Raw genomic sequence first — 27,569 nt, 5'->3', positions numbered from 1 at the left:
ATCCTGAGGATCGTGACATCTACAAATCATTTTCCGGACAATCGCTCTCTATTTGCTTTGATCTTCGGCAGCGTTTATGGCTTCGTTGGACGTTTATATTTGTTCTGTCGCGAATCTGCGTCTTATTCTTGGTTGCTTGCCATGAACTTTCCCTTCCATTCATTAATTGGCATACCTTTATGTAAAAATATCTCAAAAGAGCACCAAAATATATCTCAAAAATTCAACGCAAATTTGCATGCAGACCTGGTGTTAGTGTGGACGTGGAGTTGTTGACCTGGCTGCATAACGAACGCGACAAGCAAGCATTGTTCAGTCGCAATCTTAGCGCATTCGGGTCAAAGTTCCGGCCGTAATTTAAAGAACAATTCACACGGAATTGGCGAAAAACGGTGCACAAATTACTGGTTATCCGTTGTTCGTACATAAAAGGTTTTGCCTAAATATCGAATTTCGAAATAGGGCATAATAAAAATGAATGACAAACAGGGATTTTACAAGTACCAAAGTACACACGAGCTTTAAACAAAATTTGACATTTGAATTTGATGGATTTAGTTCCCAAAACTGGATAGATGGATTTGATTAGCAATTAAAAACAGACTAAAAATCCGCTTTACTGACAATAGACTAACTGCTCATTATCAGACCATGGAAACTACCTTTGATGATCTCAAGCTTCGTAGTCAGGTTCTCTAACCACTTGGCTATCCTCGTCGTCGGTCGTCTACAAATCGTCACTACTTTGAAAAAATCTCGTATCTCAAATCAATACGTCAACAAAATTGAACCTTGACGTAATGGTCATAAAGTGCACTGATAAAAATTATCCATTTTGAGATAAGACTTTTTTTAAAGTAGTGACGAAATGTCTGCCCGGACGGGGAATACAGATAGATACATAGTAGAAGGAGATACAAGTCTTGTACGTACTTCCGACGAGCCACGGAAACCGTTATACACGTCAATAAAACATAATTCAAATTATCTCGTTAAGACTGTAATGTCATTGAGTACGTACAACATTGAGTTTTATGCACGTGCCGGTGTCGTCGGCGCAACGAAATTGATACGAACTTGTGTTAGACAAGCTTGAGCCGCACCCAGCTCGTTTGCCGAATTAAAGCCATTAAAGGTCAGTGGCCAGAGGCTTCAGACCGCCTGGCTTCTCGTTATCTGTGTGATCTTGATGACCCACTTGCGCTTACTGTGGTTTCGGAAAGGTCGAAGTACGTCAACATTATTTTTTAATACTGTTTACGGGCATCGTGACGTGGGGGTTTTGCAATACTCTAGCTACTATGTATTCGCTAGCGCTTTTGATACGAAGCATACTAACGCTTTTTTGACTAAAAGCCATACGGAGTTATTATGAGATGTCATAAACCAGAACGTCTCAAAGCTAGGACTATAAAAAAGTAGGTAACTTTTACTGACTAAATGATAGATCCTGTACTACACTGCACTGCAGCTAGAGATTTAAATATTTGGCAAGCCTATCCTTGAAGTTCTAAAGGTGCACTAATAAGGAATTTTTCGACATTCCCACAATGCCTACTAGCCTATTTTTTTATCAACTAAAGCAAAGCTGCGGGCATAAGTTATACCTATTTCAATATTTTAGGACATTGCTCACTTTTCCTAGTTCACCTTTTTTTATTCTTTACGATAAAGGTTAACAAACGAGCAAGTGAGTCACCTGATGGTAAGTAAGCACCACCACCCGTGGACACTCACACACAACACCTTAAGATTGCCGATGCGTTACCAGCCTAAAGGGCTAAGATATAGACTTCACGTGCCGGATACCGCAGCTCAAGCACTGCTGCTTGGCGTTAGGATTAGCGATTAAGACTAATCTTGCACTCACTTGTTTTGATAATCAAGCTGCAGTGTACTAACCTGCCCATACGCAAGTACAGTCGCGTTGTAGCCATCCAGCGCAGACTCCACCAACTTCCGTACGCAAGTCTCGTAGACATCCTGCTGGTCGACGCTGGGCTCGAAGGCGAAATCGAACGTGAACGCGCGCTCGGCGCCGAGCGCGACGCCACCGTCCCCGGCCGCGCCGCCGGCGCGTGCGCAGATCGAACAGCCCTCGACCACCTCGCCTGGAGTCTGCGGCCGTATCCTGATAAATTATACATGAGTTAGCATTTTATCGTAAATTCCTGAAAAATTATCACTATTATTATTAAATCAGTAAGTATTGGATGTTTACTTTGTGATATAAGTCTGTACGGTCACCTGCATTTATATGTGCCACAGCGGAGCGTGCAAAAATATCTGACACATTCTACTGGCCCTAGTAATAAGATGTTTATGAATGCTTTGCTGTGTCAGACATTGGTGCTATTGTTCGGGAATAGGCTAATTTATCGTTAACTGTCCCATGATATTTATATATTTGTAGTAGAAATGTTAAGATCCGGCAAAAAATTATGAAGATATCAAGAGCTAAGACTATGTTGTGTAGAGCGCGGGTGCCCGCATCTGTATTCATCCCTTCTAAAAAAAGATCTACCCTCTCGTCGCGTATTAGTTATTTAATAAACCTTCGGGCAGTCGGCTGAAAATGACGATTTTAAACTTTTCCACTGCGTTAGTAGACATAAATAATAATAAATAATACAAAACGGCTTTTTGAGTCCTTATCTAAGCACCCAGGCACGAAGAAATTCATAATAACATTCAATTCAGACACTGCACACAAAGTAGCGCCATCAAGTAACTCGTCTTGATTTCCATGTAGGTAAACTCGAACACAAAGCCAATTTACTTTCATCTCATTCGATACGCCCGTTTCCTTTCTGGCAGCACACGTCAAGCCATTGTTAGCCGTGGTAACAGTAACGCGCCGGTCGCCGCTGCAAGTGCAACACGCGACGTCAGATAACTTGCGCACCCGGCTAACCTCGTTACTTGTTATCGTAAAGGTTTACATTTGCATTTGACTTGCAGGAACTGTATGGTAAATTAGCTTAGGTATTGGAGAAAGCCCGAGCGCGGCCGCACCCTTTGAATAGGCAGGCGTGAGATTAGAGGCTCAATCAATCTCAATAGCACCACGCTTTTGAATAAAACATTAAATCTTGCCACGTTTATGTTTACAGTCGAGGAAACAGAATTGTATACCAGGTGACAGCTTTTCAGAATCAATTTCACTAAGATTTCTTATTTAAATGTATGGGATAAAGAAATAAATATTATAGGACAATTGAAAATACAAACTGAGACATGGATGCACAGAAAAACCAGAAAAAGAGACCAGCGCTGAGAATCGAACCCAGGTCCACAGCAATCCGTGCTGTGATATAAAGTTCACCAGCCTTAAGTACCAGCCTTCACCAGCCAGGTGTGCAGAGGGAACCAAAGGCTAAACTTCAGCGCTTGACACGTGCTGCCGCTCACTTTATAAAATCCATCACTCTATATTTTAAAGTAGGTACCACCCAATATCTCATCTCTCGTGTAGGTTCGTTAAATTCCGAAAACGTCGTACGCCCTTCGCGCCCGCATTGCAATCCGTTGACGGGTATTGTTTTAACTACAAAGACTTATTGTCCCGCAGGAATCAAGCGTTGGTATCACGAGGCGTACACAATTCAATACAGGGACTAGAGGAAGTCCTAATTATTTACGTTCCGCCGGCCAGCGGTGTGAACTGGCCCTATACTACGAAGTGCAAGATTCGAACTTCGTATCTTGCCGTCCCGCTGACGCTTATATTATTTAATACAAGAGTGAGGGGGACGGTAATAAACGAACTTCGATTTTCGAATTTCATAGTAGCCCCACTGCACTGCGCTGCGGTGCAGCGAACAAAAGAGGAAGCATTCTATATATGGAATGACAGAAAAGGAAGCGTTGCTATGAGTGATTCGTACAAAAGGACCGGCCTATGTGTACGTAAGAGCGCCTTGTGTGGTCTCATATTGAAGTGAAGTGCAAAGACGTACTGTCGGCATCAGAAGCAAGATTTTAAACTTAAAGGAGGGAGATTAGGGCCGCCTTACACACGCTCGTTACTATAGCATGCTAATAAGCATGCTTATACTTATAATATAGGCATGCTAAGTACCTGAAGTACCAGTGTGCCATTAAATAAGCATGCTTAATAGTAGCACGTGTCCTATACACACATGCTAGTGGGTAGCATTTGCTCAATAGTAGCATGCTTTCGTGCTAGTAACTAGCATGTGTAACAGTAGCTTTTAGCGTTATTTTTGATGAGTTATCGTTTTTTCAATTCATTAAATTAGCACTAGCAAAGTAGGTAGTTCCCAACCAGTAGTCTGCGGTCTATCAATAGTACGCAAGACGCTAAAAAATGTACCAGGAAAGATTGTACAGAATAGGCAAGCTCAATAATGTCATCACTTGATATCACTGATGCATACTGAATTGTTTATTTAAAACTATATGTTTTCGATTATAACACTGTTCCCAAATAATAATTTTAAAAAGTTAAAATTACTCATATTTATGTTAAAAAAACGTTTTGAAGTGGATTTTTGAATTGATAATTACAGTCTCTTCTTAACCTTGTGTTCCCTGCTAATAACAATGAAATTAAAGTGGTCCAGCCCATGTAGATCTTATTTCTAAATAACAAGAAGACCTGAGGCCGTATTATCTTAAGCTCTAACCTTCTACCTTCATGCAGCACCGTTATCCGGAAAGAAGTGGTGAAAGCGATTGTGAACCCAAGTGCGTTAGACAATATTGCCTCTGAACAAATTAAAGATTCTTCCAGTGTTCAGCGACTCTAGAAAGCATTACCGTAAACTCAGGTGTCTATAGTCCCAGCGTTCATCAATAGTCCAAACGAACTTTTTAACATTTCGAACAATTACGGAACTGCTAACGTCATCTAGGAGGTTCATCGCAGCCTAATCCGATAGAAAATGCACGATGAACCTCCTAGATGACGTTAGCAGTTCCGTAATTGTTCGAAATGTTAAAAAGTCCGTTTGGACTATTGATGAACGCTGGGACTATAGACACCTGAGTTTACGGTATCTTAATTATGTAATATAACGTTTGTTTATTCTTTATAATTAAGAAACACGACGTGTACTAGGCATTGTTTCGCAGTGAAAGACTTCAGGCGGGAACACAATGGGGCACGCGAGCCTACCTACCTAGTATCGGGCACCGCACGCGAGCGCCAAACATAACATGAACTAGACTCTAGTAATGTAACAACAATTTCATTATAATTATCCTCTAAGGGAATATCATCAAAACATTTTTAAAAAGCTCGAACCTCAAAATATTATAATTTTTTTGAGTGAGCTTTGTGAACATTCTTTCAAGAGACAATTTTGTTGACGTATTGATTTGAGATGCCTATCGAAACATTTAGAGATAGTAGAGATAGCCTAATTAGACCTGGCAAGAGTGTTTTTTGCTTCTGAGGCTAAGTGAAGTTATCAACAGAAAGTTACATAAAACAAACTATTTAGCTGCCGAAAGGATCGTTTAAACCTGTAAAAAAAAAACTGAGCATGATCGTAATTATATCATTGCTATATGGGGCCCCATAGACTACAACCAACACGACACCGAATTATAATATAACCACCCACATCTCCTTTCAAAAGGATCGAAACAAAGCCAAGTTCAGTAGCACTCGACTCGCCAATAAGTTAGTTAACAAGTTACTCGGACGGACTTACTCGTAAGTGCAATCGTTTTGTTTGTGCGCTGTAACTTGCGACCGGGCATAGTCTTTATGGACTGCAAACAATGCAGTCGCGAGGCAGGGAAAGCATTGTGACAGCGAAGAGTCAACAACATACGAGTACAAACGGATGTTAAAAAATGTATACGTGTCGGTTCATGGAAGTTTTCAATACTTCGCAGGAAGGTTTAATTAGTCTTACGAATACATGGAACATCAACAGCACACTAAATTTCTGTTGATCAGAAAAGATGATTCTTCTTTACAAAGAATGATGGGCAGATATGTATGGAACCCAGCCTCATTTCATCACCATCACCAATACAATTATAATGTATGTAGATTTATTGACAACAACATTGCTATTATTGTTATTAGGACCACTAGTCAGTGAAGGCTGGGAGAATCTACATATTTTATGATGAAATATTTGAGTTTCTACAGACCCGGAATGTAAAAATACAAAAATAATGACTTGTAAGCTCATATATTTGAGCGCTGGTAACTTACTTCTCCGGGGCTTTTGAAGTTTGTCCCCATATTAGAAAATTAAGCTTAATGTAACTAGCTTTTACGTGATATGTATGCATGAGGTTTTTATTGAATATGGAGACCGATTTGCCCATCATTCAAAATACAAGGCTTGATTCCTAAACATATAAAATTAGTTAGTCAGTTTAATTTTCTAAAAATATCTAACACGTATTTTTTCTTTCGTCAGTTAAACAAAAAAATATGGATATACTTATAGCCGGTTAAAGTACCGTGTGACGTCACAGGCCCCCGCTTCCGAACTTTACGCTCTTCGTCTTTGTATTTTTTTTCGTTTGATTGACAAAAAAAGTGTCCAATATTTTCTGATAACATTACCGACGGACTAAACAGAAAAATGCTTTTTTTACCGAGGAACCTACTCAATTCCGATGATTTTCGCCGTAGACATAATGTTTACTACACAACCCAGACCAAACCATAAAGTGGAACTACTATCCAAAGACTCCAGTATCCAAAATGACTCAAAAATATCATATAACAGCGGTTACTTCTATCAAGGAAGTAAGCTAACATGAAAAGAGTGTGGTGTGAATCGCTAGAGGCGCATTGTCCCAGCTATTACGGCTATTGGTACACATCGGTACAATAGCACGTGGCCCATTGTACTGGAAGCTATCGCACTCCTATCGCGTAATCGCCGGATATTGCGGCAAATTGACTCAATCACTCATGAAAGCACAGCTTTTGTGCGGCTGTAAGTTGATAAATTGTGAACGTTTCTAATGTATTCATAGCTGCATTTGCCATGTAAGGAAACCTCATAATTACGACCTTAAAGGTACCCCTGCTAATACTTCTAGAATTAAAAGAAAGTCCCCTTGCGTTTCTCGGTCTATTATCTTATCTAGCAATTATATGTCCGAGCCGTTTGACTAGTTTTGATCTTTTCAGAAGATTTTTTTCAAGGTTCTGTAAATGAATTGAACCGTTTAATTTTGTAGTTTTATAAATCACGTTTCAAGGGAGCGTAAGCACCTAATATTAAATTCATGATTGTTAGCTATCGCTTTCACTAATCAAAAGGTATTGTATCGATATTTCCGTTGATTGTTTTTGTCACAAACAATTTCCCCACAAATCTCGGGATTAAACAGTAAGTAAATAAGTGCTACGAAGAACAAACCAGAGCGTATTGCCGAACCTTGCGCAACTCATAGGCATCCACGTGCAAAAACAGAAGAAATATTAAATCATAATGGTAACGCAATATCTGGGAACTGGTAAGGCTATGTAGAACAGGCGTGGGCGCGATCTAAGAGTTTTGCCAGCTTCGCCCACGGGCCACGTGGGCAGGATAGAAATGTAGCTTGCCCTTTCGTATAGACAACCCTGACTTTTGAGCTGATTTGAATTTTATCGAATTCTCCTTACACGTATCATATCTGTCGTTACCAGAAAAATATTGTTAATGTGAAAACAATCGACATTGAACTAAAACCACGGTATAAGGTACACAACATATTAATTAATAATACGTAAAAATACATACAGATTTCTTAACATTTGAAGAAGGTAACTGTAACAATATCGTCTTGATCTCTAGAAACAAAAATGATCAGATTACGAATCGCGCGTGGAGATTTAATGCAACTTGTTAACTACCACTCTTTTGTCACTTTAGCAGTGAATGCGTTAACAAACTAGCTACCATTTCTTGACATCATCTAATAAATAACACATTACGTGGGCAAGCAAAGCATTGGGCACTTGTTTTGATAATAAAGATCTTTCTCTACCTTTTATTTGCATAAATATAGATGTCATGTCTTACAGAGCTGTAGCTCTTAGCCCGACAAAGCCTATTGCATAAACAACAATTGGAGACTTCGATCGCTTGCCATGGCGGCATCGTGTTTGACTAAACAATATGGATTCAAATGCAAACAGCTTTTGCTAACCCGCCATTCAAACGATTGTAGTCGGTATAACAGTACCAAGTGAGTCTTCTATAACACCAACGCGATGTTGTTGGCTTCATAGCGATGCAGGTTGCTCAAACAATAAACATGTCAAGTTTATTGTTAAAAGCGTGACGTGTTGAATAATAGAGTGCCACTGGCACACCTCAGTAGGTTATGAAGACGTCCAAATCCAAAGAGATGGTTGGACTTCAAAAATTCCAGTCACGTACGAAGTGGCTTCTACCGGACGTTCATGTTATGTAAGATTTTGAATATGAAAAAAAGCTAGGTGTTTTAAACACGGTAAGTTTGTTTTTGGCCCTAAACGGTCCGCAGTCAAGACGTGACCATTGTTCCAAGGACAGACTGAATAAGTAATACGGTAATACCTCGTCGAATTGTAGACAGAAACTAGTTCAACCGTTACCAATTATAGGTTTACAGACAAAATAGGACAGCAAAAGTTGATAAAGATGACTGACAGAATCGATACTCATGCCACCCACGTCGCACGTATTAAAGGAACGAACTTGGGAATTATTAATGGAGCATTTGACATCAACCACAAACACCGAAACTAACGCGTTCCAATCAACAACTGGTTACATGAAAATGTGTAGGCTGTTGACTAGAGGTTGGCCCCTCATTTGTCGGCGCGACGGGTGACTAATGATGGCAAATTCACGGAAAATCAATGACGAAAATAATACAAGACTACTGCCTATATAAAGGATTAACTTTTACACTAATTTCCAGGCTGTAATCAGACGTGTCATCATGCAGCATCCACGTCAAGGCTCAGTATTCTAAGTACTACAAGTACTATTAAATTAAACTATAAAATAAGCACATGATCAACCAATGATTGTTTCTTGCAAGTCATTGTGGCAATCAGCACTAGAGAAACCAATATTAAATAGGAACAATTCACCTCATAAAGCACTTTCTTGCCACTTTTTGCCGTCGCCACGAAGCAATGTCGTGAAGTGATCGTGAATCATAAAAATATTTTCTCCTTTCTAAAATTACAAATCCGAAATCGTATTAGTCTGCTATTTTGGTACTCATTCACAACTGTTGAACTGATTATCATTCCACGATAATGCCCTATTTTCTGATATTTCAATGTGAGCAAATGTGTGGACGAGAAGTAGGTCAATATTTCATGGAACTGACTTTCGTTCAAGAATCGCAAAACATGAACATAATCGGGGTATTTTTAATTTAGAAGTTTTAAAGCGAACTCGTACCTATGCAATAATATGAGTTTATAAACGCATCTTCTAGTGATTAAGCCACAGCGTCTCAAACAGAGCGGCATAATTTCATAAAACCAAAGATATTCCCGATAAACTGTCAGACGCAAAGGCACCAAGAACAACGCGTGATAAGAATTCCAATCACTTTAAACAACGTATTTCCTTTCACAACGTTAATTCCATTTGAATAATCTCTGGTATGGCATTCGGAGACTTAGAGGTAATCTCAAAATTTTAGGCAAGTTACTTGTTTTCAAAATACACTAGCTTCTTAATTTGTCCTTCCCGTAACGTGATATAAACGATGTGGTATGAAGTAGCCTTGTTCATGAGCGGCGCAGAAGTTAAGCTAATGTCAGTTTCATATTAATTGAGCATTGAAAGTTTTTGCCTTGACGTGCATGTGGGTGGAAATAAAAAAAAAACCTTTGATATAGTTAGGTAAAGTTCCATGAACATCTAGGTACAATTAAAGTAGACCGTAAAGCCAAGGTGATAAGAAGTTGACAAATCGTGAAATAAAGAGCAAGTTTAGCCATAGAAGGCGTGATTGATAACAATTCACACCGCCGGTGACGTAAAGCAACTCTATTTGTCGTTTCAACGTCATGTCTACCGTCTGTTCGCACCTTTGAAATTAAACATTAAAACACAATTTGTTTGAATTTTAAAAAGAGAAAATTTCGAATTATTTCAGTTTCATTTTAAAGGTGCGTGTTGGGCCATTGCGAGGTGTTGCATTTTACATGACTACGTATAAAGACGAAAGTTTAATACGGACGTAAAAAGTAAGGCAAAGAAGGCGTTTTTCAAAGGTTGATCACTACACTGTCTTGCCTTTGTAACTGAATAAACAAAGTATTATTTATTATGCAGGTAGACATGGTATGCTGATGGATGACTGCGCCGTTAGAGTACCAAAATATAATAAAAGCGGAACTTGCTAATTTGCGAGACGGACTGTAAGTGAGAAATGCTTTGAAGCCAGTCCTGCTTGAGTTGACGTGCAAACTTCAAAAGGAAATTTACATTAAACCACGGCGGCCGTTAGAACAACTAATTACAGCAAAATAGTAACTCCATTATTCATGTTGCAGCCATTTCTCGGTTGCACCCGTTTATAGATTTGGTATGAATTATCATTTGTAAGTTATACGAGTCTCTATGCAATTTTGTAGAGACAAGAAACAAATATTTTTGCTTATAGCCGAGCCATTCCGCTACACAGCTTGTGTTTCCGTTTGTGTGAATGTTCGATTCGAAGGTTTCGCCCCGGCATCTACCTATAGATATTCGATGAAATAGTATGTAAACTTTTTTTCTGCTTTGACGTTCGTAATTAATTATTCACTTTCGAAGATTCAAGTGTAATAAAATGAATGCTCTAATACGAGCATATATATACACATATGTATAACACAAATTTGTGTCAGTTGACGTATGCATAGGTTTGCGCGTTCACGTGCGTTTTCGAAACGACTACAGAGATCCAGAGATTTTATATTTACTTATACTGTTACTTAATGATTTAAATTTCACTTTAAAATCAATCAGCAACATTTAGAAACAACTCAAAATATACAATTCGCTTTTGACTGAAGATTTTGCTAGTGCCAGTCACGCGTAACTATCTAGACCTTCATTTATTAAGATAGTTCAGCCTGGCAAACTTCTGGAATGTACAGTCGCCAACATGTATTCGTACATCTGGTTACATTACGGAAGGGTTCACTAATGGTTTGTTAATGTTGGCGACTGTACGCGCTCTCGTCATTTGTTTTCGCTCGGCCGACCATCCAGACCGCAGCATTAGCTAAGATATCGCAAAAGGAATGAACAGTATTTTATAATTAGCCGCTGTAATAGTATGTAACTAACGAGCCAAGAATATTCGACGCGGAAGCGAGAAAGTCGACTTGTTTATTAATGTTTGTGATACGAGTTATAAGTGAGATGACACACTAAGAGCCATGGGTTTCTGTTTTGGGAAAGGTGATAAATTGAAGACTGGTGCAATTTGTTTGTGCTTTCTTTGAGAAGTTTGGATTAATTACGAATGGCTATAATTGGCCAACATTAATTAACAACCAAGCCAAAACAATATACATATCGGCAACACTTAAGTTTTTTTTTTACTTCAATGGCGCTTACGAATATTACTCGCATTAACTAGTAAAACTTTGGATTCCCACAATTTCACAGACCGCAAAAGGATCAAAGACACTTTATTTGGAGCTTTACATTTATGACTTTATAATAGACTCCTATGTCAGCGCCTTCATTAAGGAGGAAACTAGTCTCGTCGCAAGAAAAGCTATAAATAGGGGCATAGTGGATATTGAAGACCCAAACTAAACTACCAATAAAATCTTAACGTATGCCGAACAGCTGCATCCCATATGATTTTAACGATTAACTACTTGTTTTTACTGCAGCATTATTCCAGCAAATTACAGGAAATATTTAATGTTAAAGAAAAGTTCACCACATTAATTCAACACTGGTTTATAAACACAATTGTTTGCTATTTTGCATTGCTAAACCAATGAATATAAAGGGAAAGAATTTGAAGCACTTTGCCACCGCAATAACAAAACTTTCAATCCTTGATCACGTTAAGACAAAGATTAGACAGCTTATAGGCACTTATAGCACTAAAGGCTATAAAGGTAACAAACTGACGCAATAAAGACAATCTTAGAGGACAATGCAATCAGACGAGTCTAAATTAGGAGCGTTAGCCTGGATGAGTTCACTTGTAATAAGCTAATAGGCTTTATGTTTTCAGACAATGTTATAGCTTTAAACGAGCAGTTGTTGTATATTTATTTACCAGCTTTTGCCCGCGACTTCGTCCGCGTGGAATATTAACTTTGGGAAGTATTTAATTTATTTAGGATACCTATTCTGCCAATAAGAACACATAAACTTCTACGGTTTACTGAAAATAACCATTTCAATACATTGCTATGAATATAAAGTAATTTTTTTTGTTCTTCCATCCATCCATGTTCTTTAGTAAAACATAAATATTTTGCGGGTAGCCACATTTTAGCAAAACGACGTGTATTCTACCCTGCCAACGAAAAGGACTAATTATTAAGTGAATTCTTGACACCTTACGTCCTTTATTGTAAGTGAGATTATTTATTGTAAGATTGTCAAGAGGAAAAAATTGAACCCTTATATCACTTTGCTGTCCGTCCATCCGTCTGTCTGTCAAGACCCTTTATCTAGCGGAGTATCGGTATCGAGATGAAATTAAAACCCAAAACTCAGGTCAATAGTCCCGAAAGCTGTGAAAAAACCAAACTTCTAAGTCAAGGCAATCAAAAGCTACAGTCATTAAAAAGGTGTTTTCATACAAATCGCCTTAACAGAAAAAGTTATAGCGCACTGTCGGCTGTTCTAGAAACTTGTAATTTTGCATAAAGGTAGCTCTTATAGCACAATAAATAAGAAAAATCTGAAAATCATAATTTTTTCATGATGACCTCACATTGCGTACATTTTTCTTATGAGCTTAAAAGGCTCTGATAACACTGCATCATCCCCTCTGCTAACATCCCCTCGCAGGTAAAGTTTCAAATGAAGACATTTTTTATAAACTATTTCTTTTTGTTATTCATCATCATCAATCATCATCACCACAATCACCATCATCATCACCAATCATCGTAATCAGCACCACTATCATCACCATCACCATCAATCAGCTCCACAGCCTCCGCTCCGCTAGCCTCCACTCCGCCAGTCTCCGCTCCACTCAGCAGCGTCAGCTCCGCTCCACTGCCTCCGCTCTACTTGACTGTCTCCGCTCCATCCGTTGCCTCCGCTCCACTCCGTTGCCTCCGCTCTTCTCCGCCAGCCTCCATTCCGCCAGCCTCCGCTCCGCCAGCCTCCGCTCATCTCAGCAGTGTCAGCTCCACTCCGCTGCCTCCTCTGTAGCCTGCATTGTCTCCGCTCCATCCGTTGCCTCCGCTCCACTCGGTTGCCTCCCTGCCTCCGCCCCGATCCGATCCGAACAAATATCTATGTATCTCTTATCACGTGCCCAAATGCCAAGTTTCATAAAGAACCATCGATTTATCTTCGACAATGATGATCTTCCATATAAACTTTCATCCCCTATTTTCACCCCCTCACAGGATGAATTTAAAAAAAAACCGCGCGAACAAATATATATTTATCTCTTATCACGTGCCGAAATGGCAAGTTTAATAAAGATTCATCGATTTATCTTCGATAATGACGACCTTCCATATAAACTTTCATCCCTATTTCATCCCTCAAAGGTCGAATTTTCAAAAAAGCTCAACAAATATCGACTTATTTCTTATTAAGTGTCTAAATCCCAAATTTCATGGTTTTATCTTCGACAGCGACGAACTTCCACCATATAAACTTTCATCCCCTATTTCAACCCCTTAAAGCTTCCTTTTCGCGATAAAAGATAGCCTATGTTCTTTCCCAAGGTCTATTCTATCTCTATACCAAATTTCATCAAAATCGGTTTAGCGGCTTAGGCGTGAAAGCGTAACAGACAGACAGACAGAGTTACTTTCGCATTATAATATTATATTAGTATGGATTTTTCTCGGGATTTTGGAAACGGCTCTGACGATTTGGCTGGAATATGGTGGGTTTTTAGGGAAGAATAATCGATCTAACTTGATTTTTATCTCCAGGAAAACGCATTTAAAGGGCTGTTTCACCATCAGTGCTAACTGACGGTTAAATGTGATGCCGTCTCCGTCTATTCGAACAAAACAAATAGAGACGGCATCACATGTAACCGTCAGTTAACCCTAATCAATGGATGGTGAAACAGCCCCTAAGAGTTTTTGTACCTTTTCTTAAAACGAAATAAATTTCACGAGCAATAAGAGCTTAACTTTATCATTTCACGTCTAATATTTAAAAGATATTCAACTTTTTAACTTTTAACATTTAGTTAAAACTTTTACGCTAATGAGAACAAATTGCCATAAAAATGTAACTGCCACGAAGTGCAGTCGTAAATCACACGGTGCATAAAGTTTATTCACTTTCGCCGTAGACACAAAATTGAACGCGCGCAAGTATTTGTTTAGACGCTTTCTATTTCAATTTTGTCAGAAGCTACAGATTAACCGCCGTAGGCTTGACCTGCAGTTAGAACCTTGTCTCAGTAAGCCATTTATAGTGCTCATCAAGAAAGTCATGATATGAAAATATACTAAGCAAACGAAAATAAGAAATGTATACGAGTATTTCCAATATATTTTACAAATTAAATTATTAAATTACTACGTTAACAAGTAAATACAAAATAATTTTAAATATCAGATTTAAATAAAAATGTCTATTTACTATCACACCATTAACAAACATAGGTATAATCGAAGCTAAAAGAAGAGAAATAAATAAAACTATTTGTCATGGTTCATTTAGGACCCAAAGCCGTGCTTGAACTATTGTCAAATGTAATGCACAGATTATATTTTGTACGACCTGATTTTTTCTAGGCAATGGAACGTGGCTGTCTCAATGTGACGTCATCCAGCGTATTTCGTAAAAAAAATATAAAAAATACTCATCCAAATTCAAAAACAATGAAAATTTTATCTTAAAATATCCTATTCTTTCCAAAAATGAAATAAAAACTATAGGTTATTTTTTTTGTGCATCCCAATTGTACCTACGTACAATATAGATTTGTATCTCTCTCAAAAACCTCAATCTCAAAAACCGCTGAACCGATTTTTAATGAAACATAGACATAGAAATCAGTTCATCCATTTGAGAGCAACGATGCCAGATAGACAGACATTGGGGTCGAACTTATGTGATAAGTTTTTGCATCGGGGGTTAAAAAGACGATTAGTTATTTACGGTGAAGGAAAACATCGCACGAAAACCTACATAAACCTACGAAGCAATTGTGTAATGTTTCCAATCCGCACTGGGCCCGCATGGGAACTATGGTCTAAGCCCTCTTATTCTGAGAGGAGGCCTGTATCCAGCAGTGCGACATTATTATGTCATACACATTAACGAAACGAACCAATTCAATGGTCATAGCCATTATAGGCTGGGATGATGATATTGATGATGATGATAAATACGCGCAGCCATACTTTGTTTTATTAGGGGATACTCTGTGTACTTGCAACTATATCTCTTGAACTTTCACACGCTCAAGCATCGTTCGCTCGAGAGCCCTCCCACACCGGCCGATGTCAACTGATACCACTTATAATTGGAACTCTCGTTCAGCGTAATGGTCGTGAGAAACGAAGAAAGCGAGCACATGCGATAGGTCACGGTGATACGATTCTAATGTGATTCTGAACAAGTGATAGATATGACAAGTGCTGCTAATTTGTCCATTGAAAATGGATTTCCATATGAAGATTTTTAGTGTTAGGTATCTCACAGTTTACTCTTTTAAGTCATGAGATCCCAGTGGTTTGGCCTTTGGCCTCTAAAGCGGGTCGTGGGTTCTATTCCAATTTTCACGTGAACACATGACACATATTGAAAGGTTCAGATTGAATGCGAAGCGTGCGTGTGCAATCACTAGATCTTAATAAACCACAACTGACCACGCCACTTTACCACACAATGCTGTGTCATTATTTTCTAACACCCATTCCGTTGCACTTGCAAAACGATTCCTCATACTCGTGATCTGAGAAAAATCCACACCGGACGCAGTCGGTAGTCATAAAAGGTTATGAAAATAGGAAATTTTTGAATTTATTAGCGTCCCCGGCGATGATCATAAATCATCGGGCCCACCTCAGCCGCCATTGCTTCCATTTTCATTCGCGACTGCACGCGACGCCGATAGGCACGGTTTTGCACGAACCATCGTGCAAAAAGTCGTAAAGGGTATTTTTTAGGGTGCACCGGAGGTTATTTTAAACTTTGAACGCATTACCGGCCAGTACCCACTACCATGAGTTTACAGTGACCGTACTCGATAGCGACGGCTTAAATTATTTGTAGAGGCGCTGCGCAATTCTCCATACGAATAATTTACGCCTTCGCTATCGAGTACGGTCACTGTAAACTCATGGTAGAGGTACAGTTTGAATAAAGTCAGAAGTAGTTTTAACTCCTGGCTGAAAAAAAAGTTTAATTGAAGTGTCAAATATTTTAGAGTTGCGTAAAAGAGTGTAAACAAACGACCTTATTATCAAGCTCCCGATGTCTGCCCGTCTGTCCTAGGGTTTGGTTGGACCGTAATAAATTCTAAAATTTTCACACTTTGTGTTTGATATAATATGGCCACCATAACAACCAATGGTAACATAATTTTTCTGTTTGTATGGTCGCTATATGTAGGGTTCCACCTTTTTTAGGGCGAATAAAGTATTTTTTCATTTTAGAAGGACAAAATAAAGTACACAGAATAAAAGAAGTATTTATTATTTCTCCTTAAAAGTGGATACCAGTTTATTTAGTCTCATAAGTATCATAACCAGTAACGAGCCAGTAAGAATAAGTTTTTACGTAATAGAGTAATTTTAGCGTACTTTATTGGTGTCGTAGATTATAAAGTACGCTACATGAAAAAGAGGACAATACTCTATTTTAGAGTACGGGTGGTACCCTAGCTATATGGGTCGAGACTTGGTCGAGTACAATAAAGAATATCATAATATCGTAATAAAAACTAAAGATTAAACGATTTAGGTGTAAGTTGAAGTTTTTTCATGAACCGAATTAAATATCACGAAAATTTGTACTTCATTCTAATAAATACCAAAAATTTAATTAAATCGGTTTCAGAGGTTTCAAACAAACGAAACTTTTAAGATTAAATAGGATTTTTAATGTTTATTACTTTCCGCTGTGTACTTATTTCGGAGTTGAAAGTGTATGCATTCCTTGCTAATATTTATTCAGCTTCCTCGCCCGCATTGTTTTTACCCACGATTCCAAGGATATTTAACGAATTCGCGTAATATTTTCGCTATATCTACTTTTTATACATACTAAATCAATTATTACGATGTTTAATTCAAAACAACGTCACTACTAATATTATAAATGCAAAAGTTTATAAGTATGTGTGTGTTTGTTACTCCTTCATGCTGAAACGGCTGGACGGATTTGGATGAAACATCGTATGTAGACTGATGGACGTCTAAAACAACACTTCCCTTTATTCCCACGGGATCGGCATAAAATGTGAAAATCCCAACCGTTGGTTAGAGTCACAAAATTAAACCCCCGACTTTGTCACTTCAAAATCAATATCTCAAAAACGGCTAAACCGATTTTGATGAAACATTGTTACTTATTTTGTACAATAAAGAGTTTACATACTTTTTATAATGATAAATTTAGACGACCGGATGGCCAAGTGGTTAGAGAACCTGACTACGAAGCTTGAGGTCTCGGGTTCGATTCCCCGCCGGGACAGATATTTGTATGACTAATACGAATGTTTGTTCTCGGGTCTTGGATGTTTAATATGTATTTAAGTATGTATTTATCTACATAAGTATGTTTATCCGTTGCCTATTATCCATAGTACAAGTTTTGCTTAGTTTGGGACTAGGTCAATTGGTGACAATTGTCCCATGTTATTTATTTAAGTATTATTTATTTATTTGTCACCAGCCGTTACCCGCGACTCCGTCAGCGCAAAAATTCGTTTATCGCTATCCTGCGGGAACTATGCATTTCCATGATAAAAACTATCTGTATACCGAATTTTCATCAAAATCGGTTCAGTGGTTCAGACGTGATGAAGTAACAAACAAACAGACTTACAAACTTTCGCATTTATAATATTAAGTCGGATTTATTTGTCATTTAGGGGACTAGCCTATTAAAGACATGGGTAGGTTAGTAATTGGTGCTGAAACATACGCTAAAGACACATTTTTCCCACCTTTGTGCTATGACGGAACGACTGAGTGTCAGCACTGTCAGCCACTCCTATTCTCGTTTGTATGAACAAATTAGTCATGTGTCAGTTAGTGTATAAACACAACAGGGTTTATGCGTACGGCAGGTCCGCGGCATATTTACATATTTTGAGATTTACATAATAACTTACACATTTGTGTCTACACTTACGACGTGTCTAATATGTTACGTCGTTTAAAAATAGAATGATTGTCATAAAAATGTATCTATCTTTAAATATGCTGGACCGATTTCGATTATTCCTTCTAAACATCGACCAACCGGCTCGAAAATGGTGGCTTATAAATACGTATACGTTATAATGACAATAAAATATGTATGTAAGTTAAAAAGGTCCGATCTATTTTTATTTCGTGAATTTTTGCTTTAAAATAAGAAGATCGTGTGAAAAACATTTTTATTAAATAAGTTGTTTTTGTCAAACTTAAAACCTAAAATTGCTAATAATACCATAACACTAACATACTGCCTAATTTTCAGGTTTTTTCTCTGTTTTTCCAAATTTAAATTTTATTATTATATACTTGCTACTTACCTGCGATTTTGATATTTTACTGATTTCCTGATTGAAAAGTGAACAAATATGATGAATATTTGTTTGTTTACTAGTGTTTAATCGTCAAAATTTGAAAAAAAAAAAAACAAAGTATATATTGTGCGGGCCCCTCTCTTCTGGAGGCCCGGGGCTGTAGCCCCGGTTACCCTCACCCCAAATCCGGGGGCCCCCTCTCTTCTGGAGGCCCCGGGGCTGTAGCCCCGGTTACCCTCACCCAAATCCGGTCGTGTTCCGCATACTCCCACGCTTTTGCAGCGCCAACGCGCCAAGAGGATGTTTGCGGACGCGAGGGTGCCAAACTTCTTTGCATTACTGCATTCTAGATCTGCCTCCTTCCTAGATCGCCTGAGCGGTACCAAGTATCAAGAATGAGATTTTGAGACTGATGTATGACGACCTCAATGAAGGGATTTCAAAGACACTGGGCCACCGTGCATTGATCCGAAAATAAGAGCGTCACATGACAGGATGTCGATGACAAGCAGGACCCTGTATACATACATATATATATCTATATATATAAAAGAAGAAACTGACTGACTGAATGACTGACTCATAGATCAACGCACAGCCCAAACCACTGGGGCTAGAAACTAATAGATGTAGACGCGCACTAAGAAAGGATTCCCACGGGATAGGGAAATATCTAAACTTTTTCGTAATATATATATATAAATACGAAAAAAGTTTCTTTTTTTTAGGCTTATATATATATATATATATATATATATATATATATAATATATATATAATATAAGAATTCATGTATGTATATATACTTTTTTCATTTACGATGTATTGGGTTATACCTGACTAAAGAAAATTATTATTATTATAAGTACCAGTCATTTTTAGGGTTCCGGAGCCAAAATGGCAAAAACGGAACGGTCTGTCTGTCTGTCTGTCTGTCCGTCCGTGCGTCCGTCCGCCCGCCCGCCCGCGGCTTTGCTCAGGGACTATCAATGCTAGAAAATTAGGGTACCTCATAGACGTAAAGTGGGGGTGATTTTTTTTCTCATCCAACCTATAGTACCTAGGGGTATCGTTGGATAGGTCTTTAAAACAAATAGGAGTTTGCTTTTCGATTCAGTGATTGTGTGAATATTCAACTTTAAAGTGAAAATTTTCATTAAAATCGAGCGTCCCCCCTCTAAAATCTAAACCGGAGGGTGGAAAATTTTGAAAAAATTCAGGATGGTAGTCAGTATATCAAACTTCCAAGGAAAACTATAACGGCTAAGTTTGCTTGAGAATTATTAGTAGTTTATGAGTAAATAGTTGCCTATAGGTATAAAATATACCTAAACATGGAAGATTCCGTATAAAATACGAAATCCTTAGAAAAATATTACTTAATTTTTTCGTAATGGCTACGGAACCCTATTTTGGGCGTGTCCGACACGCTCTTGGCCGTTTTTTTAAGTATTGCTCGATAAAAATACATTCAAGATTCTTGACCTTCTTTCTAAAACAAAAAAACGAATTACATACATTAGCTACTTACTCATATACTTTACACTACATTCCTTGTTCAATTCATAGGGCTGACAAATGAATTTTATTTTTAAACATTTCCAAAATTTACTAGAAGTATAATAAGACTTTTATTTCAACAAACAAAAGAAATACATGTGTGTAGCACTTCATTCTTTCCATTGTTTGTTACATTAGGCGGTGAAAATTGCTGTGGTAATACGTTGGAAATTCTATTTGTCATTGAATATAAGAAACTATTGTCATTAGGGTCAGGTCTTTATGTCAAGGCTTTTGTAACATTGGTTCCCAAACACTTAAGTAATCTGCGAATGCATATACAGGCTGTTTGGTTATTGAATTGAATACATTTCTTTTAAGAAGTAAGTAGGAAGTTTGAGGATACAGTGTACAACTCATTTGTAACAAAAATGCTCATATGCTGTCCGAAAATAACCAAATTCCTTGAATTCAATAACAAATCAACCCGTTTAATAAGGCTGATGCCAGCGACTTGTCTGTTAGGACTTAGACTGGAGGATCTTTGCATTTTCCAGGGTTAACCTGTGCCTATGTTATGCAGGGATAGTGCAGCTTTCTATAAATAAAATATTTTTTAGATTGGTTCAGTGCTTCCTACGATTACCATTAGGAAGTGACATTATTAAATTTTGATAGAGATACCTACCACCTTTACCTACTAGTCAAAAGAAAATTAAGTCATTTGAATTTTATTGGTAAAATGAAATATAAAATATATTTGTGATTTTATCTGAATACATATAATTGAATGAAAACTATTATTGCGTTATATGTATTCTATTAATAAAACCATTTTTAGACAAGGAATGTTATAAAGAATTATATTTATAAGTATTTTATTTTCGTTTTACCAATGAAATTCACATGGCCCTTATTTTTTTTTGGGAACCTAGTAAATATTATCTTGGGTCTAATTTTATGATATAATTAAAGACAAGGGACAGTTTTCATACCTGACTGCGACACGCACACTGGACTCGTCACTGGACATGACTGCATCCGTTTACCTGAAAAAAAAAAAAGTTATTTTTTTACTAGTACACTCTTTACTTATGATTGGTTTTTTGGAGTCTTTTTGTATTTTTTATTTCAACTCCAAATTTGTTACTTTAACGGGTATTCCGTGAAACCATATCGAAAATACAAACTGAGACATGGAATCACAGAAAACCAGAAAAAGAGACCAGTGCTGGGAATCGAAAAAACCAATCATAATAATTTGATTGCTTAGTAGCGACATCTCTTGTCAGGGTGAGCGGTTGGTTCCGAAAGAGTGTGACGTCTCTCGATGAGAGCGGAACATAGATGTCACTAGTGCTGCTGCATAAGTAGCGTAGTAGAAATAAGCAACCTGAGATATGTATGCACAGGAAAAAATCGTGTCTAGATTCCTGTCCAGCGGTGGTGTAGGGGTTATAGCACGCAGCACGGATTGCTGAGGACCTGGGTTCGATTCCCAGCACTGGTCTCTTTTTCTGGTTTTCTGTGCATCCATGTCTCAGTTTGTATTTTCGACACTCTTTACTTGTTTCCGATTCCTTAGAATTATTTAATACCACTAAAGATTAGAGGTACTTAAGATTGAATGTCCTACTGTTGCGATCACCTCCCCTTCTTTCTCCCCCATCTTTGTCAAGAGCATGCTTCTGCCACTCGATTTTTATCCCCTAATCTATACTCTGTTTATTAAACCAAGATACGAAAATGATGTTTCATGTGTAACCTGTTTTTTATTTCTTAAATAGTGATGTGCCACAACCGGTAATCACCGAAAAGTTTTGGTAAGCATCTATGTTATACATATAAAATGTCAAGACATGAATGGATCTGTGACATACTAATATATGTAGGGTGCTTAAGACATTCTAAAAAAGGTAAAATGGGTCTAGCAAAAATGCCACCGTTTAGGACATATTTCGACTTTTTGTAGATGTTGATGTTTAAGTTTCATTTTGATTCTAAGCAAGGCGTGCCTAAAAGCTCAATGCTTATGGAAAGTGGAATATTGAATGCTTTAATTTTATTTTTGTTTCCATAAAATATTATGTTTTATCAATTATTTGCAATTATGTCAAAAACCGAAATAAGAGAGCAGCACTATTCATATTATGCTGGTCACATTATTTTTACATTTGACATTTCATACTGTCACTTTAATATATTGGTTAAATAAACAGAGTATAAAGGGGATGCAAGCCAGGGAGTTGATCTGCCTTCCTGTATATATATTGTATTATTTTTGGCCAAAAATTTAAAGCTGCATTTCTAATTCAATTTGGTAAACAAATGAAAAAAAATCTATGTTTTAATTGGAAGCAGACTGACCTAGTAGAGCTAACTCTGTGGTTGAATTTATGTTTGAAGCTAAAAATATATTTATATGTTATAGATAAAATATTTCTATTTCTATCTGTGTTGATGGAAATGGATAACTGGAACACTTTGTTATACCTACAGAGAGTATAGAGTTAGAGAAAATGAAGTTTATGTATTTTCAGAAAATATTTGGTGTGCAAGGTCCTTAGTTTCTACTGCAACTGTAATCTGTTAAAAATGATAAATCAGACAGGTTAGATAGGTACATAAAAAACTATAAGTTATTAAGTTATACAATTATGTGTACGGAAATAAGAATTTAATTGGATAATGGTCTATTATTGTTTAACTATGGGGTATGTAAATTAAGTTTTATTATACTTCTTATTTTTTTTAAATACTAAAAACGGATACAAACTCCATGAAACATACAATTAAGTAATTTTAAAGTTTTTTTTTTTAATGATTCTAAGGTATGTTTTGATTTTTGATATCTTGGCAAGTTATGGACTTCCAAGTCAATTCTTGTATAAGTATGTAGTATTTCAAAGGATTTAACTAGGTACTTAATTATCTCCTAAAGGAATATGCAACTATTTATAATTGCCAAAGTCATTCAAGTAACATTTTGTTATCTTTATGCAAACTCAAGTAAACTGTACCAAACAGATAAATTGGATAGTTGTTACAATGTAAACTTTGACAAACTACACAAATAACAGCTCAACCAAAACTTGCTAGTAAACAGCGATTGGAGTAACGTTCATTTTAATAAAAGGAACAAGTGACATAAACACTCCAGAAAGTAGAAAGAAATGATAAACTATTGACATCAATCACTCTGTAGTCAAGAAATTATGTCAAACACAATCACCAACCATAATGCGATACACAACAACACAGTTGCCGCGGTTCAATACTGAGGAGGACGCTACGGAACCACGAATATTACAGTTATTAGATACACTCTTCCGTTTTAGTTTATACTTACTACACGCTAATAATCCTGTATTTTCGCCACACTATTACACATTTCACGAAGCCACTGCATTAATAAGACACGACCAATCGACAACGATCGAGATTTCTGTTCATCTTTTATCTAATAAACAGAATAAGTTGTAAAATAATAACTACGCGCTGCCTCGCCTTGTTATTTGGCGATTACTGCCGCTTAACACAAACTTGCATTTTCCACGTACGCGGTAATCCAGATGTATGTTATTTTGTTTTGAACGTGTGTAATAACAATCGAATTAGACGGCGATTAGAAAGCGCAACGCCGCTCTCCATTCACCAAGGCTCGCACGAATTGACTAAAGTAACTGACATGACAGTGACAATCGCACAACGACTGGCTGGGCGACAATCGGTGAACTGTCAAATTTGACAGCAAGGTGCTGCCAAATACATGCAGCTAATTATTTAAAAAAATCGGAGTAAATGTTAAACAAGTTTGAAAAAAGCAATAACATATTTTGAAACTTGTAAAACACGTACGTCGACAGTAACTATAAAGGATTACTTATTTTTTTTCTTGCTATCCATCTGTTATCGAACGACGTCGGCTTATTGCGATTTGGTAGCATCCAAGTTGTAATAGTGTACAACATTACGAATAGATGGCGTTATAAACAACTCAACATTGTTACGGAATACTCACAACAGATGACTCTGTTTCGGAAGTATTTCTTATCATTGTTGTTCAGTGTTGTTGTTTGTTATTGTTATTTTATTGCATTTGTTTTTTTACTTAACCAATTCCAGCATGTTTATTTAATATTTTACAATTACTTTTAAAATCTAGAAATATCTTTAAATAAAATATTCAAAATTATTCTTACACTGTTCTTATTAAAATCCAAATAGGTTATTTAGAAAACAAATCGGTAGCATTTAAAATGTAAATAAGTTTATACATAGGTATGATATGTCCCATAAAGAATTGTTTTCCTACCTGCCTACTAATGCCTACCAACTCTTGTTTAATTCTCAGATTTGTGTGCCAGTTTGCAGAAACCAGATTTTAAATCGTCTAGACTAGACAAACTCGACCAATTTATCTTTTAATTTCGATTGTACGACGACCCATACAAACGAATTTCGGTGTTATTCTGGTAGCTGGTGACTCACTGCGAGCACCGACCTACTCCCAGACATCTATTAAATTATTATCCACTTATAACTCGGAACAAAAAATATTATACACTTTTTATGCAAAGTTTTTTAAAGTTGCGTCTCAAATATTTTACTGATACGGTGATAAATTTAAGAGGTCTTTGACTCGACGGGTCTCTTATTTAATGAATGGTCAGAAGTATCCTTTGATATAATATAAAATGTGTATATGAGCATGAAGCATACATGGACCATACTGTGAAAGCCTGCATGCAGTACCATGTTCCATGGTATGCATACTTACACAGTACAGTGTACTTATACAGTGTGGAAAAATAAGTCGGGCCCTGGAGGGAAACTACCTTAAATCCTTAAGTTGGCTCATTTTACTTAAATTCAAATTCAAATTACTTTATTTCGCATAAAATGTGGTGTAAACAATGGTCTTATAAATAATTTGGTCGCACACATTTCTCCAGCATCTGAAAAGAAAAGAGACATTCCTTTTTTTTAAAAGAAACAATACTGCATTCAAAGATTTTCTAAAACTCGCTAGCCTCGCCCGGGACTCGAACCAACTAAAATTAAAAAAAAAAACACTCGCCATTTTATTATACAAATCGATAGGATTATTTTTCAGGATAAAATTTCTCTAACAAATATTTGGCCTTAATCTCGTCTGTCGTACAAGATATCCATGAAGAATACCTACTTAGTACACAAGTTCTGTAATGTTCATTTCGAACAAATTATCAGTTAAATAATTTAAGTGTCAAATTGATAAGAAAATAAAGTTAATATTAGATTATACGATAAGACCTATGGTCTTAAAAATAAAAATGTTTTAAAAGTGTTTATTAGAGAAATTTTATCTTGAATAATAATCCTGTGGATTGGTATAATACTTAAAATAACGTTTGTTTTTTTAATTTTAGTTGGTTCGAGTCCCGGGCGAGGCAAGCGAGTTTTAGAAAATCTTTGAATGCAGTTTTGTTTCTTTTTAAAAGTAAAGGAATACTTCTTTTAAGTAAAATGAGCCAACTTAAGAATTTAAGGTAGTTTCCCTCCAGACTGTATAGGTGACAATGTGAAACGTTAAAAGCTCTATACTTAGGGGCTGTTTCACCATCCATTGATTAGTGTTAACCGACGGTTAAATGTGATGCCGTCTCCGTCTATTCGAACAAAACAAATAGAGATGGCATCACACCTAACCGCCAGTTAACACTAATCAATGGATGGTGAAACAGCCCCTTAACTAACAAAAGCTTTAATGGACTCGGAAACCCTTTAGAAGACTATTAATGGTGGTTACTTGTTATGTGCTTGTTACTTAGGCAATACTTACTCATGTTCATGTAGGCAGTGGGTAGGTATTAACAATATAAGACTAAACTTTCGCCACACTAACTAGACAGTTAGTGTAAAGCCTAGAAAACGCCTACAACCTTTCAGTGAAAGGCTGGTCCAGCAACTTAGAAGCGGTTTCATAATTTAGCGCGTATTGAAAAACGATTCCTATGCCTACCAACTTAGACTGGTAGCACAGTATATATATAAGCTAAAGTATATATAAGCTTTAGCCTATAATGTTACTGAGCTGGTAGCGGATATAGACTGACGAACGACACAATTTCTCCGTCTTAGGGCTATTCAATACACGCGCGTTTTATTTATAAGTAACGAAAACATTGCTCACCATCATTAAATAATATATCAGAAAATATCAAAGTCAAGGTCAAAGCCTTCTTTTGACTTTGACTTTGAAAATAAAGAAAACATTGCCTACCAAGATTTGATTATATCTCCGAAAATATCAATTTGATACATAAAGTGTGGTTGCTATTATAAAAAAAAATGTGAAGTTAAATGAAATATATCATCATCATTATCGCCATGCTACTACGAAATTCGAAAATTGAAGTTCGTGTCGTTCGATCCCCCTGAAGCTTAAACTATCTAATACGAGAGCAAGAGGTACGATACGAACTTCGATTTTCGAACTTCGGAGTAGGCCCTCAGGATGAGAGGGCTTGGGCTGTAATTTCCGCGCGGGCCTTCTCAGATATATGCAGGTGCTAGTCGCAAATATGAATTGTCCGAACTCAAGTGGAGCAGTAAAAAATGTCAGCTCTTATTCTTCTTGTCGACTTGTACACATATAGTAATAGGTAGTGATCTAATTTAAAAAATCGGTCCCCTATAGGTGACCACGACTCGGGTTGTTCGGTGTTTGCAAAATCAGAGAAGCACGCTGTCCTGGAAAGAGACTTAGCTAGATTTATTTTTCACTTCCATAACGCTACGTAGCATATTTAATCGAAAGAAGTGTGTATATTTTCATATAAGATTTCTTGTATAATAAGAAGAGTCTAGAAGGTAACAAAATACACGCGTACGGCACCCATTGTCTGCTGATACAGTCAAAATGTTAACTAAACTGTAATAGAGTAGGCAGGTAATTTTACAATGATACCTGTGTGTGACTACATAATAAAATAAATAACATTTGTTAACATAAAACATTATCAACTTTTCGACATCGCTCTATCCAAATCAGTTGAAATCAATTGACTCGTGGTTCTCTGTAAAATACGACTCTATCAAAAGTCCAAACTTTTCTTTCGGAGCAAATTAACTAAAAATCAAATCGATCTGAGCAGTGAAGTGTAGAGAAGTGTAGAGGTAGGTAGGTAGAGGTTAGTAGTAAGCCGTAGTGGAAGTAGTAGGTAGGT

The 27,569-nt window shown here is 37.0% G+C and overlaps 1 protein-coding gene across 1 annotated transcript; it reads right to left on the bottom strand.

The window, feature by feature from the left end:
- Positions 1–1,866: 1,866 nt before the first annotated feature.
- On the bottom strand, positions 1,867–24,051 carry LOC141437596 (chromosome-associated kinesin KIF4A-like). Its single transcript, XM_074101033.1, has 3 exons — positions 23,708–24,051; positions 21,354–21,407; positions 1,867–2,131 (listed from the first exon to the last, which is right to left on the bottom strand). Exons 2-3 carry the CDS (start codon positions 21,389–21,391, stop codon positions 1,867–1,869), a joined length of 303 nt encoding a protein of 100 aa, XP_073957134.1. The 5' UTR covers positions 21,392–21,407; positions 23,708–24,051.
- Between the last annotated feature and the right edge of the window lie 3,518 nt (positions 24,052–27,569).

Source organism: Choristoneura fumiferana, chromosome 18 (genome assembly GCF_025370935.1).
Source record: "Choristoneura fumiferana chromosome 18, NRCan_CFum_1, whole genome shotgun sequence".
Taxonomy (NCBI): Eukaryota; Metazoa; Arthropoda; class Insecta; order Lepidoptera; family Tortricidae; genus Choristoneura; species Choristoneura fumiferana.
This window is presented reverse-complemented; position numbering and strand designations above follow the sequence as displayed.